At 49.4% G+C, this 13,173-nt stretch overlaps 2 protein-coding genes across 14 annotated transcripts in view; both read left to right on the top strand.

Annotated features, from left to right (window-relative positions):
• Positions 1 to 13,173, top strand: part of MCC (MCC regulator of Wnt signaling pathway) — a 302,034-nt gene that overhangs the window by 189,832 nt on the left and 99,029 nt on the right. The gene's annotated exons all lie outside the window — the stretch shown is intronic.
• LOC144312532 (copper-transporting ATPase 2-like) lies at positions 968 to 6,595 on the top strand. The gene is given in 4 exon segments (XM_077895354.1): positions 968 to 2,375; positions 2,378 to 4,240; positions 4,243 to 4,774; positions 4,839 to 6,595. Coding segments are annotated over 4 exon segments (4,449 nt in total). The 5' UTR covers positions 968 to 1,931; the 3' UTR covers positions 6,449 to 6,595.

Below are 13,173 nucleotides of genomic sequence, written 5' to 3'. Positions count from 1 at the left end.
ATTGTTTTCAAACCCCACGCATCAGAGTCTGGCTGCCCCTTCAGTAAGCTGGCTCCTGGGCACTGTCCTCAGGCCTTGAAGGAGTAAACCAGCAATTTAGAAAGTGCTTTGACTCACCTAGCCAGTCCTAGGAAGGAGAAGGATGAGGCATTGTCACATTGCATCTTAGAAGAAGTTGCTCTGTTCAAACCTGGTCACAGTTTGGGGGAAAAAGGTAATTAAATGACAAAGACAAGGTAGGAAGGAATCGTGGCTTGGAACTTTTTTCCCCTCAATTTGGCAAAGAGCTCTAGTTAAGAGAGGCCAGCAATGATAGGTAACGTATTTTCCTTATTTACTTTGTGTCAAGTATTTACATGCATTCCTCCTGTTTAATTCTCAGCCTTGAAAAGAGGCCCAGTAAAGCTCCCCATCCATAAAATTGGGATAACAGGGTTCAGAGGGGTCAAGTCACTTGTCCAAGGCCACACAGCTAATCAATTGTTGCTGTGGTTGGTGCCTATGTCTCTGGAGGGCTTTGTTCTTACATGCCTCTGCCTAAATAGTGAAACATGCCTATGGTTAGTGTGCTCTGCTTCCTGCAGTCCTTCGAAGTCTCTAGTGCTGATGGGAGAATTTAGGGAGCAGCTGTACCATCACAGCATCTGGCTTAATAGCAGAGTGTTTGTTGTTCATTGAGATTTTGCAGACCTCCATCTTAGAAAACAACACTCTGAGGCCAAATGATTCTGGGTGTTGCCATAGAGCAGAACACAGATGTGTGTACATGGGCTTATGGCAGTGTGCATGTTAGTGCATGTGTGGTGTGTCTCTAGCAGGCTGCTTTCCCAATTCTCTTAATGGAACAGCAGAACTCATCTGGAGTAGTTGTTCATAAAGCAAAACCCTTGATCCAATGGGCCTTTGCACAGCCTGTGTTGGGTTCTCCTCCTTATTTTGAGATCTCTTCCGGTTTCAGGTGAGAAATTCTTATTTTTCTGGAATCTAGCAATGCTAAACTACTATCCCCTTAGGAATGAAAGGAAGCATATGATACCTTGTTTGCTGGTAGGATCATTTAGATAGATTTCCTCCTTATGGGTAGTTTTTGGAGGACAACCAAGGAAGAATTTACACATGAAACCTGGCTCTTTGGCACAGCTGTGACTATGAAATATGTTAAACATTAAAGCCAGATTTTCCTGGCTTCCTGGCTGATGAGGCTTAATGGCTTCAGGAAAAATGTTCCAAAGTGTCAAGCAGCCACTCCCAGTGAAGAGAAGGGGGTTCCAGGCAGGGAAAGGCAGCCCTACCTCCTCAAAAAAAAAAAAAAAAAAGGTTGCAGGGTTGGAGAGAAATGTTTACAAAGGAAAAGGAGCCTATCTGGAGAAAATTTGCATTTTGTTAGGAATGCAGGGACCAGATAGCCAGTCATTCTCCAGCAAAGAATTTTTAAAAGACAGATTATTTGTAACCTGATTCTGAAACTTGGAGGAACCAGGGCCTACCTTGGAAAGGTTAGATGGGGCTGAAGACAGCGCCTTGGGTAGTCTTGGTAGATGGAATGGGCTAAGCCCTTTGTGGCCTTCCCCCCACCCCCTCCTGAATTGAATTCGGCAGCTTAATTTCTCCCAAGAGGTTCACGGTGTTGGTCATCCCTGAGAACCAAGCCCAGAGGAGACTTTGATGTTTTGCACATTGACTCACCAGAGGACTCTCTGAGGTGGCTGTGCGCTTTCTTCTTGGAATCTGAGCCAGCCTGGTCAGTGAGAAGTCTGTGAGAAGAATGAAACTAGGGTTCCTGGGAGTGCACGTGGCCGAAAGGAGACTGTGCTGAGCTCCAGAGGCAGAGGTGCTTACGTGCGGGCTCCTGCACATGCCAGCCGGGCTGGGGGCCGCTGAGGGCACGCGTGGGGCCGTGTGCAGAGGTCCTCGGTGCTGAATGCAGTGTGATGAGCGAGAGGGTGCCCATTGGCTGGAAGCATATCCTGTCTAAACTTTCTTTGCCCACTCGTGCCTGGGAACCAGTGATGAAGCAGAGCTTCGCCTTTGACAATGTTGGCTACGAAGGTGGCCTGGACAGTGTGTGCCCTCCTCAGACGGCCACCAGCACCATCAGCATTCTGGGTATGACCTGCCAGTCATGTATAAGGTCCATGGAGGGCAGGATCTCCAGTTTGAAAGGCATCGTGAGCATTAAGGTTTCCCTGGAACAAGGCAATGCGACTGTGAGGTACGTGCCGTCCATTCTGAGCCTGCCGCAGGTTTGCCGTTGCATTGAGGACATGGGCTTCGAGGCCAGCGTTGCAGAAGGAAAGGTTGCCTCCTGGCCCTCGAGGTCCTTGCCTGGCCTCGAGGCTGTGGTCAGACTTTGGGTGGAGGGCACCCAGGCCCTGACAGGACCTGCCAGTCCTGTGTCAGCTCCATCGAAGGCAAGCTCGGAAAGCTGCAAGGGGTAGCAAGAGTCCGGGTCTCCCTCAGCACCCAGGAGGCAGTCATCACTTACTAGCCTTATCTTATTCAACCCCAGGACCTCAGGGACCATGTACACGACATGGGGTTTGAAGCTGTCATCAAGAACAGAGTGGCGCCCGTAAGTCTGGCACCCATTGATATTGGGCGGTTACGGAGGGCCAACCCAAAGATGCCTTTGACTTCTGATAACCAGAATCTCAATAACTCTGAGACCTTGGGCCACCAAGGGAGCCATGTGGTTACCCTGTAGCTGAGACGCGACGGAATGCACTGTCAGTCTTGTGTCCTGAACATTGAAGAGAATATAGGCCAACTCCCCGGGGTTCAGAATGTACAAGTGTCCTTGGAGAACAGAATGGCCCAAGTACAGTACGACCCTTCTTGTGTCACCGCAGGGGCCCTGCAGAGGACCATTGAAGCTCTCCCACCAGGGAACTTTAAAGTTTCTCTTCCTGCAGCAGCAGGAAGTAAGACAGGTAACAGGTTTTCCGCATGTGCCGTCCCCACCCCCACCCCGAGAACCCCGGCACCGGGCAGGTGCAATACTGTGATGCTCGCCATTGCGGGCATGACCTGTGCATCCTGCGTCCAGTCCATCGAAGGCCTGATCTCCCAGAGGGAAGGGGTGCAGCAAATATCTGTCTCTCTGGCTGAAGGGACCGCAGTGGTGCTCTATGATCCCTCTATAATTGGCCTGGAAGAACTCCGAGCTGCCGTCGAGGAGATGGGATTTGAGACTTCAGTCCTCTCTGAAAACGGTTACAGCAATCATGTTGGAAACTACAGTGTGGGGAATTCCTCGGCGCACACCACAGCCGGCGTACCTGTGTCTGTGCAGGAAGGGGCTCCCCATGCTGAGGGGCTCCCTGGAAACCACAGCCCTGGTCGCCCGTCCAGGTCCCCACCAGCCTCTACCTCTGTGGCAGCACAGAAGTGTTTTTTGCAGATCACAAGCATGACCTGTGCATCCTGTGTGTCCAACATAGAGAGGAAGCTGCAGAAAGAAGCAGGCGTCGACTCGGTGCTGGTTGCCCTGATGGCCAGAAAGGCAGAGGTGAAGTATCACCCAGACGTCATCCAGCCACTGGAGATCGCTCAGCTCATCCAGGACCTAGGCTTTGAGGTGACGGTGCTGGAAGACTACGCGGGCTCTGATGGCGACCTGGAGCTGATCATCACGGGGATGACCTGCACGTCCTGTGTTCACAACATAGAGTCCAAACTCAAGAGGATGGCCGGCATCACCTATGCCTCTGTGGCCGTCGCCACCAGCAAAGCCCACGTGAAGTTCGATCCTGAAATCATCGGTCCGCGAGATATTGTCAAAGTTATCGAGGAAATCGGCTTTCATGCTTCCCCAGCCCAGAGAAACCCCAATGCACATCACTTGGACCACAAGGTGGAAATAAAGCAGTAGAAGAAGTCTTTTCTGTGCATCCTGGTGTTCGGCATCCCTGTGATGGGTCTGATGATCTACATGTTGGTGCCCAGCAGCATGCCCCATGAGTCCATGGTCCGGGACCACAACGTCATTCCAGGACTGTCCATTCTGAATCTCATCTTCTTCATCCTGTGTACCTTTGTCCAGCTCCTTGGTGGGTGGTACTTCTACGTCCAGGCCTACAGGTCTCTGAGGCACAGGGCGGCCAACATGGAAGTGCTCATTGTGCTGGCCACAAGCATCGCCTACACCTACTCGCTCGTCATCCTGGTGGTGGCCGTGGCTGAGAGGGCGGAGAGGAGCCCTGTGACCTTCTTCGACAATCCCCCCCCCCCCCCCCCCCCCGCCCCATGCTCTTTGTGTTCATTGCCCTGGGGCAGTGGCTGGAACACACAGCAAAGAGCAAAACCTCAGAAGCCCTTGCCAAACTCCTGTCTCTCCAAGCCACAGAAGCCACCGTCGTGACCCTTGGCAAGGACAACTTGATCCTCAGAGAGGAGCAGGTACCCATGGAGCTGGTGCAGCGGGGCGATGTCATCAAGGTGGTGACAGGAGGAAAGTTCCCGGTGGATGGGAAAGTCCTGGAGGGCAATACCATGGCCGACGAGTCCCTCATCACAGGAGAAGCCATGCCTGTCACGAAGAAACCCGGGAGCACGGTGATTGCCGGATCCATGAATGCACATGGCTCTGTGCTCGTTACCGCCACCCACGTGGGCAACGATACCATGTTGGCTCAGATCGTGAAGTTGGTAGAAGAGGCTCAGATGTCAAAGACCCCTAACAAGCATATCTCCGAGGCGGAGGTGATCATCCGGTTTGCGTTCCAGACGTCCATCACGGTGCTGTGCATCATCTACCCCCTGCTCCCTGGGCTTGGCCACGCCCACAGCGGTCATGGTGGGCACCGGGGTGGCCGCCCAGAATGGCATTCTCATCAAAGGAGGCAAGCCTCTGGAGATGGCCCACAAGATAAAGACCGTGATGTTTGACAAAACTGGCACCATTACGCACAGGGTCCCCAAAGTCATGAGGGTCCTCCTGCTGGTGGATGTGGCCACGCTGCCCCTTAGGAAGGTCCTCGCCGTGGTGGGGACCGCGGAGGCCAGCAGCGAGCACCCCCTGGGCATGGCCATCACCAAGTACCATAAAGAGGAACTGGGAACGGAGACATTGGGATACTGCACGGACTTCCAGGCAGTGCCAGTCTGCAGAATTGGCTGCAAAGTCAGTAGCGTGGAGGGCATCCTGGCCCCCGGCGAGCGCCAGCAGAGCAAACAGGCCGCTCCCCCGGGCATGGTTGGTGGCGTTCCCGAGGAAACAGATGAGACGCCCCAGACCTTCTCCGTGCTGATTGGGAACCGTGAATGGATGAGGCGCAACGGCCTGACCATATCCAGCGACATCAGTGACGCGATGTCGGACCATAAGATGAAAGGCCTGACAGCCATCCTGGTGGCCATCGACGGTGTGCTGTGCGGGATGATCGCCATCGCCGACACCGTCAAGCAGGAGGCAGCCCTGGCTCTGCACATGCTCAAGAGCATCGGCATGGACGTGGTCCTGATCACAGGAGACAACCGCAAGACGGCCAGAGCCATTGCCACCCAGGTTGGCATCAACGAGGTCTTTGCAGAGGTGCTCCCGTCTCACAAGGTGGCCAAGGTCCAGGAGCTCCAGAACGAAGGGAAGAAAGTCGCCATGGTGGGAGACGGGGTTAATGACTCTCCAGCCCTGGCCCGGGCCGACGTGGGGATTGCCATCGGGACGGGCACAGATGTTGCCATCGAGGCTGCTGACGTCGTCCTCATCAGAAACGATCTGCTGGACGTGGTGGCCAGCATTCACCTCTCCAAGAGGACCGTGTGGAGGATACGCCTCAACCTGGTGCTGGCACTGATCTAGAACCCGGTCGGGATACCCATTGCGGCGGGGGTCTTCATGCCCATCGGCGTCGTGCTGCAGCTGTGGATGGGCTCGGCGGCTATGGCGGCCTCCTCCGTGTCTGTGGTGCTCTCATCGCTGCAGCTCAAGTGCTATAAGAAGCCCGACCTGGAGAGGTACGAGGCCCAGGCGCAGGGCCGCATGAAGCCCCTGACGGCGTCCCAGGTCAGCGTGCACATTGGCATGGATGACCGGCGGCGGGACTCCCCGCGGGCCACGCCCTGGGACCAGGTCAGCCGTATCAGCCAGGTGTCTCTGTCCTCCCTGAAGTCCGACAACAAGCTGTCCCGACACAGCGCCGCAGCCGACGACGGCGGGGACACATGGTCTCTGCTGCTGAACGACCGTGATGAGGAGCAGTGCATCTGCGCGCTGCAGGCGGGCGCAACCCGCTCCGGCTCCTCGGCTCCTCGGAGGAGCGGCCCAGCTGTCCGCAGTGAGGAGGCGGGGCTCCTGGCCTGGCCCCACGTCCCCCCCGGTCTCGCCCGGTCCCGCCCGGTCCCCGGCCTGGCCACCCACGCTGTGGGCGTGGGCCTGCCCCCAACCGCTGGACCCACGGGGCCAGGACGGCCCGCCCCCCGCTTTAGCACTTGCAGTGACCACTTGTGAGATGATCTCATCAGGACCAAAAACCTCGCTGGGCCTTGCCTTAGGACCCCCAGGAGCCTCACGTTGGGTTCTTCCTGATGCCACAGTTTAGCTCAAATACACCCACTGATCTCTGCGGGCAAAAAAAAAAAAAAAAAAAGAATGAAACTAGACCACTCTCTTTCACCATACACAAAGATAAACTCAAAATGGATGAAAGATCTAAATGTGAGACAAGATTCCATCAAAATCCTAGAGAAGAACACAGGCAACACCCTTTTTGAACTCGGCCACAGTAACTTCTTGCAAGATACATCCACGAAGGCAAAAGAAACAAAAGCAAAAATGAACTATTGGGACTTCATCAAGATAAGAAGCTTTTGCACAGCAAAGGATACAGTCAACAAAACTAAAAGACAACCTACAGAATGGGAGAAGACATTTGCAAATGATATATCAGATAAAGGGCTAGTTTCCAAGATCTATAAAGAACTTATTAAACTCAACACCAAAGAAACAAACAATCCAATCATGAAATGGGCAAAAGACATGAACAGAAATCTCACAGAGGAAGACAGACATGGCCAACATGCACATGAGAAAATGCTCTGCATCACTTGCCATCAGGGAAATACAAATCAAAACCACAATGAGATACCACCTCACACCAGTGAGAAGGGGGAAAATTATAAGACAGGAAACCACAAATGTTGGAGAGGATGCGGAGAAAAGGGAACCCTCCTGCACTGTTGGTGGGAATGTGAACTGGTGCAGCCACTCTGGAAAACTGTGTGGAGGTTCCTCAAAGAGTTAAAAATAGATCTACCCTATGACCCAGCAATTGCACTGTTGGGGATTCACCGCAAAGATACAGATGCAGTGAAACGCTGGGACACCTGCACCCCAATGTTTCTAGCAGCAATGGCCACAATAGCCAAACTGTGGAAGGAGCCTCAGTGTCCATCAAAAGATGAATGGATAAAGAAGAGGTGGTCTATGTATAGAATGGAATATTACTCAGCCATTAGAAATGACAAATACCCACCATTTGCTTCAACGTGGATGGACCTGGAGGGTATTATGCTGAGTGAAATAAGTCAATTGGAGAAGGACAAACATTATATGGTCTCATTCATTTGGGGAATATAAATAATAGTGAAAGGGAATAGAAGGGAAGGGAGAAGAAATGGGTAGGAAATATCAGAAAGGGAGAACATGAAGACTCAACTCTGGGAAATGAACTAGGGGTGGTGGAAGGGGAGGAGGGCGGGGGGTTGGGGGGGTGACTGGATGATGGGCACTGAGGGGGGCACTTGACGGGATGAGCACTGGGTGTTATTCTGTATGTTGGCAAATTGAACACCAATAAAAAATAAATTTATTATTAAAAAGAAACGACAGATACCCACCATTTGCTTCGACGTGGATGGAACTCGAGGGTATTATGCTGAGTGAAATAAGTCAATCAGAGAAGGACAAACATTTTATGGTCTCATTCATTTGGGGAATATAAAAAATAGTGAAAGGGAATAAAAGGGAAAGGAGGAAAAATGAGTGGGAAATATCAGAAAGGGAGACAGAACATGAGAGATTCCTTACTCTGGGAAACGAACAAGGGGTGGTGGAAGGGGAGTATTGTGCCCAAGATTGCGAATCCGAGAAACCACCAAGGAGCCGACACCGATGCAAGCGCACGAGGGTTTATTTGCAAGCTCGAGCTTGCCGTGGCCAATGGGATTGTAACACACATAGAAAGTTGCACAGTCATGTTGGTTCACACGCAGGTGGCCAACTGAATCACGATTCACCCTATAGTGACCATTTGAACTGGCCTATCACTCTGTCAGAATTAGCACGCAGTTGTGGTGGGCACAGGGCAGGGTTACATTTTTATGAGCCGATTTCCGATTAGGGTGTGCCCAGCGGCTTGACTAGGGTGGGGCAGCGCCTTAAGCAATAAGCAGGTCATGTGGGGGTCATACAGAAGGTGGCACGTGCAGCACAAAATGGAGTTAGTCCTGCTCTGCTTGTCTAGGGGTAGGGGATTTTTGTTAAATTTCCTGGGTCCTTGGGATCCCTGGGTGGCGCAGCGGTTTGGCGCCTGCCTTTGGCCCAGGGCGCGATCCTGGAGATCTGGGATCGAATCCCACGTCAGGCTCCTGGTGCATGGAGCCTGCTTCTCCCTCTGCCTGTGTCTCTGCCTCTCTCTCTCTCTCACTGTGTGCCTATCATGAATAAATAAAAATTAAAAAAAAAATTTCCTGGGTCCCACAGGAGGTGAGCGGGGGTGGGGGTGACTGGGTGATGGGCACTGAGGGGGGGGCACTTGATGGGATGAGCACTGGGTGTTATGCTATACGTTGGCAAATTGAACTCCAATAAAAAAAAAAAAAGGAATGATATTCTTGTCTGCATTCTTGTCTGCAATGGCATTTAGATGTGCCATTGATGGCCTGAAAATTCAGGGGGCTTTGAGACTAAAGAGCAATGTCAAAAGTTAAATCAAAGGAGATCCCCAAAGCCAATAATGAATGTGTGCTCATTCTAAAATCTATGTCAAGACTTTGTTTAGCTGTTGCATAGAGAGCAAATGAACAGAATGACAGTCTTACATCCTTATGATGAATAAGATCATGATTGCTGGAAAAAAAAAAAAACGGTGTGCGAACATCAGCAAGACAGAGTGACAGAGAAGTCCACCTGAAAACATTCTGGAACCTTCCACACAGTGATCAATCTTGAAGGCAGGAAAGGTCACAGCCCCACTTCAGTTTGTGTTACTTTGGAATATTTCCTTCCAGTTGTACTCAGTAATTGTTCAGTCCCCCCAAAGACACTTGGGGTATAAGATACAAATGGCAAGGCACTGATCAACCACATGTGTTCAAAAATGAGTTCCTGTACATGTTGGAATTCAGGAGCTCCTTTTATAATACAAGGATACAAGTTAATTTTCTAAGTAGACCATGTCTCTTCAGGTTAGATTGGGTTTTTTTTTTTTTTTTTTTTTTTTGGTTATTTGAAACTCATGACATGTTTTTTTCCTTAAAACCAGCATTATAAAGGAGTATTTGTTTCCAAGACCAGCCTATGAAAAAGCCTGTTTTCTTCTGTAATGGGAATGCAATATGGGACCTCACTAGTGTTACTACTACCCCAACCAGCACTGTGACCATTGTTCCTGGGGAAAAGGATTATGTTGATCACATTTGGATGTCAGAGGCACATCTTCCTCCTTCTCCTGGAAGCTTTGGAAATTCTCTGTTCCTGCTACCATGAGAGCCCCAGGGTCTGGGACTGGTACTGCCTATACTTCACTAGTGCTATTGCTATTTGCTCTCTAGGGCTTGAGACAAGGGCCTGTCTGAAAGGGCTCTTGAGCTGAGATGGGAGATCCAGGCACTCTTGAAGAAAGGCCATTTGGACCAGAGGTTAGTGAGCTTGAGGGACAGAAGTCAGGGGTGATGTTGTAGTGAAACAAAATGCATTATAATTGCAAAGTGACCATAGCAAAAATGAAAACAAATTCAGGCTAAGATTTGGCTGAACCAGAAGTCCTGAAAATGCAGCTTTGTTTCCTTTGGGAAAAGAAACCGATCCCTCAGTATGAAGTTAGGACCTGGCCAGGGTGATGGCTGGTGGTTCCCACTCTGGCTCGTGCCTGTGGTTGGGGGTGGGAGTGGGGGGTGTAATTTGGGTGTGGCAGTGACACTCTCAGGAGAGCATTCCTGTTCCCATGGCTGCACTGAGAAATGGATCATCATAGGGCACCCTACTACATGTAGACTCCGGTAACCCACACTCTGTCAGACCATCTGGCATTGAATGGTAAGGTATTTATTTCCCCCTCAACTTTTTATTTTGAAAAACTTCAGACTTACAAAAATGGTAAAACAAACCCCACTAAACCCTTTGCCTAGATTCACTAGTCATTAACGTTATACCACATTTGATTTTGTGCATATGCAGAAATTTTTTTTCGGAGCTATTTGAAAGTAAGTTGCAGACATCATGATGCTTCACCCTAAATATATCAGCACAAACCTTTTAAGAGCAGGGAACATCTCTTTTTTAACCACAGCACTTTTATCATACCCGAGAATTCTAACCCAGATGGAACGTTATATATAGTCAATATTCAAATTTCCCCCAAGTTTACCATTAATATCTTTTGTTGCTTTTGTTGAGTCCAGGATCCAGTCAAGGCTCACACATTATATTTAGTTACCATGTCTCTTCGTGCTACTTTAATCTAGAACAGATCTCCCACCTTTCCGGTCTTTCATGACCTTGACCTTTCTGAAGAAGCCAGGTCTGTAGAAAGTCCCTCAGTCTGGACAGTCTGATTGTTTTCTTAGTATTAGATTTGAGATTAGCACTTTTCACAGAATATACTTGATTGATGATGTGCCCTCACTACCGTATTGCCACAGGAAGTTCATGTTTGCCCATTAATGACGATGTACCAGTGTTTTTAGGCCATAACAAAACCATTCCTCTGCATCCTCTTGTCTTCAGGAGACACAGGCTCTGGGTATTTTACGCAGGGTGCAACTTACGTGGATACTCCTTTCTCACAGACTTTTCTGTCTTCTCCATTTCTTCATTTTCTGTGTGGCTTTGTTCTGGTTCTGCTTCCTCCTTGCTGTGTGCTGCCTGGAGGGAACTGCTTATACAGGAAAGCCACTGCCCTCCTGGGTCAGCCTCGGAGCCACAACATGGGCTGGACTGTCATATCTCCAGGCCATCGCATCTGGCCCCTAAGCAGAACGTCTGGGTTGATGCTGAAAGAATCTGTAGCTCCTTCCTCTACTTGACTTGCCTTACAAGGCACGACGTGTGCCCAGTCAGAACAGAGGTAAGGGGACATGGCCTTGGAAGGCTGTGGGGATTATGGTTATGCTCTGAGCTGCTGTACTGCACAGGTAAGGCCTTTCGACTGTTCCCAGCAAGGCTACAGCTATTTCCGTTTTCAGACCAGCTCAGATTCACTGTACCTTGCACCTGCTACTTGAGTAGACACATCCACCCAACTGAATGCTTTATGCCTTTTTAGCAGAGTTTGGTATTCCACAAGATTGGTCTTGGATTTGATGATTTTTTACCAGTGGGCAGACTAACAAAAACTGGATACTTTTAAAAGCTGATGTGTGAAAAGCCCCTCATTTCTTTTACACATTCAACTCAGATAGTCTTTACCAAGCGGTATCCCATGCCCTCTGTTGTGAGCATCTGGGAACACAAAAGGACTAATAAACAGTCATTTGTCCCCAGGGCTGGGCTTAGTAGGGTCAGTTTGTCAGTTAATAATTACAGGGAACGTGATGCCGCAAAAAAGAAGTAAATACAAGACTATGGATGGGCAAAATGTGTGAAGGGGAGAAGGCAATGCAGGCTTCCAGTTATGGGATGAATGAGTCACAGGGATGAAAGGCACAGCATAGGTAATATAGTCAATGATACTATAATAGCGCTGTGTGGTGACAGTAGCTACACTTGTGAGCATAGTATATAGACTTGTCCCATTGCCATGTTGTACACCTGAAACTAATATAACATTATGTGTCAACTATACTATAATCAAAAAAATATTAAGGAATTTTTTTTAAAGACCTATAGGCAATCAGGAAAGGTTCCTAGAAAAAGATATTTCAAGGTAAAACTTGAAAAAGAGCCCTTAAGAAGAGGAGAATGAGAGGCTTCCAGAGACACATGGCCATTGACTTTGGAATGGAAGCCCTGGAATTGTGTACTCTTGAGACTGAGACTGTGTTTTGGAGCAGGTCCATTCTGGTGCAGGTGCACAGCTCAGAATCCGGTGGATGAAGGGAGTGCTTCCAATGTCTAATGTTTTAATCAGGATTAGGGTTTTTACAGGGGGTCCAAAAAAAAAAAAAAAAAAACCCAGAACAAATAGCCTCTGACACCTGATTCAAAATTAACCATGTCTAGCATAGTTTCTTGTATGGAATGCAAGGGGTAGGTTGAGTTGGTCTTCTGGGAGAAAGAAGAAAACTAGTGTATGTGTCTAACCAAGCAAGAATGGAATGAGCATCTCCCTTTGACCAGAGGATACAGACTAGCCACATGCAGCCCAGGATGCATGTTATTTGGATGGCAAGAGTTGATATCTGGCACAGTATTTTTGCTTTTCATTTTTTGTTTTTTAAAAGAGTTTTGAACTGATTGTCAACATTTGAAAGTCATTAGAATTTAAGGCTATTTCTTGTCAAATCAGGTCTGGCAATACTGGCCCTGGCTTCTCCGCAGCCATCTGTGGAGCAGCCAGCAGCTGGCCTCTTTGGACTCAACACGGCCACAGTGGTCTTCAGCCTCCCTCACAGCCACTCACCGGTGTCTGTCTGCAGCCCTGCCTTGGCTGTCAGTTCTTAATATGACTTCTCCCAGCTAGATTTCTGAGGAGCCCAAGACAAAAGAGCTCAGGTTAATTTTTCTCATGAGACCCCAGAGTCTTGCGTTTTTATGTTGCTGTCTGAGGGAAACCTAAGTACTAGGAGAATCTGGAAAGAGAGTCAGAGGGCATTCATGGCTATGACAATTAAGCTTAACCAGTATTCTTGCTTAGTTTCTTTTGAAATTGGATTGAGAAGTGGGATTGCTGGATGGGAGGGAGGTTCTATTTCCAATTTTTCAGGAGCTGCCATACTGTTTTTCACAGCAATTGCACCATTTTACATTCCCCCCAGTAGGGCACAGGGATGCTAAGTTTCTCTCCATGTCCTTGC

The sequence above is a fragment of the Canis aureus genome, chromosome 4 (assembly GCF_053574225.1).
Source record: "Canis aureus isolate CA01 chromosome 4, VMU_Caureus_v.1.0, whole genome shotgun sequence".
NCBI classification, from domain to species: domain Eukaryota; kingdom Metazoa; phylum Chordata; class Mammalia; order Carnivora; family Canidae; genus Canis; species Canis aureus.
Note: the sequence above shows the minus strand (reverse complement) of the source record. Positions and strands in the feature narration are given on the sequence as shown.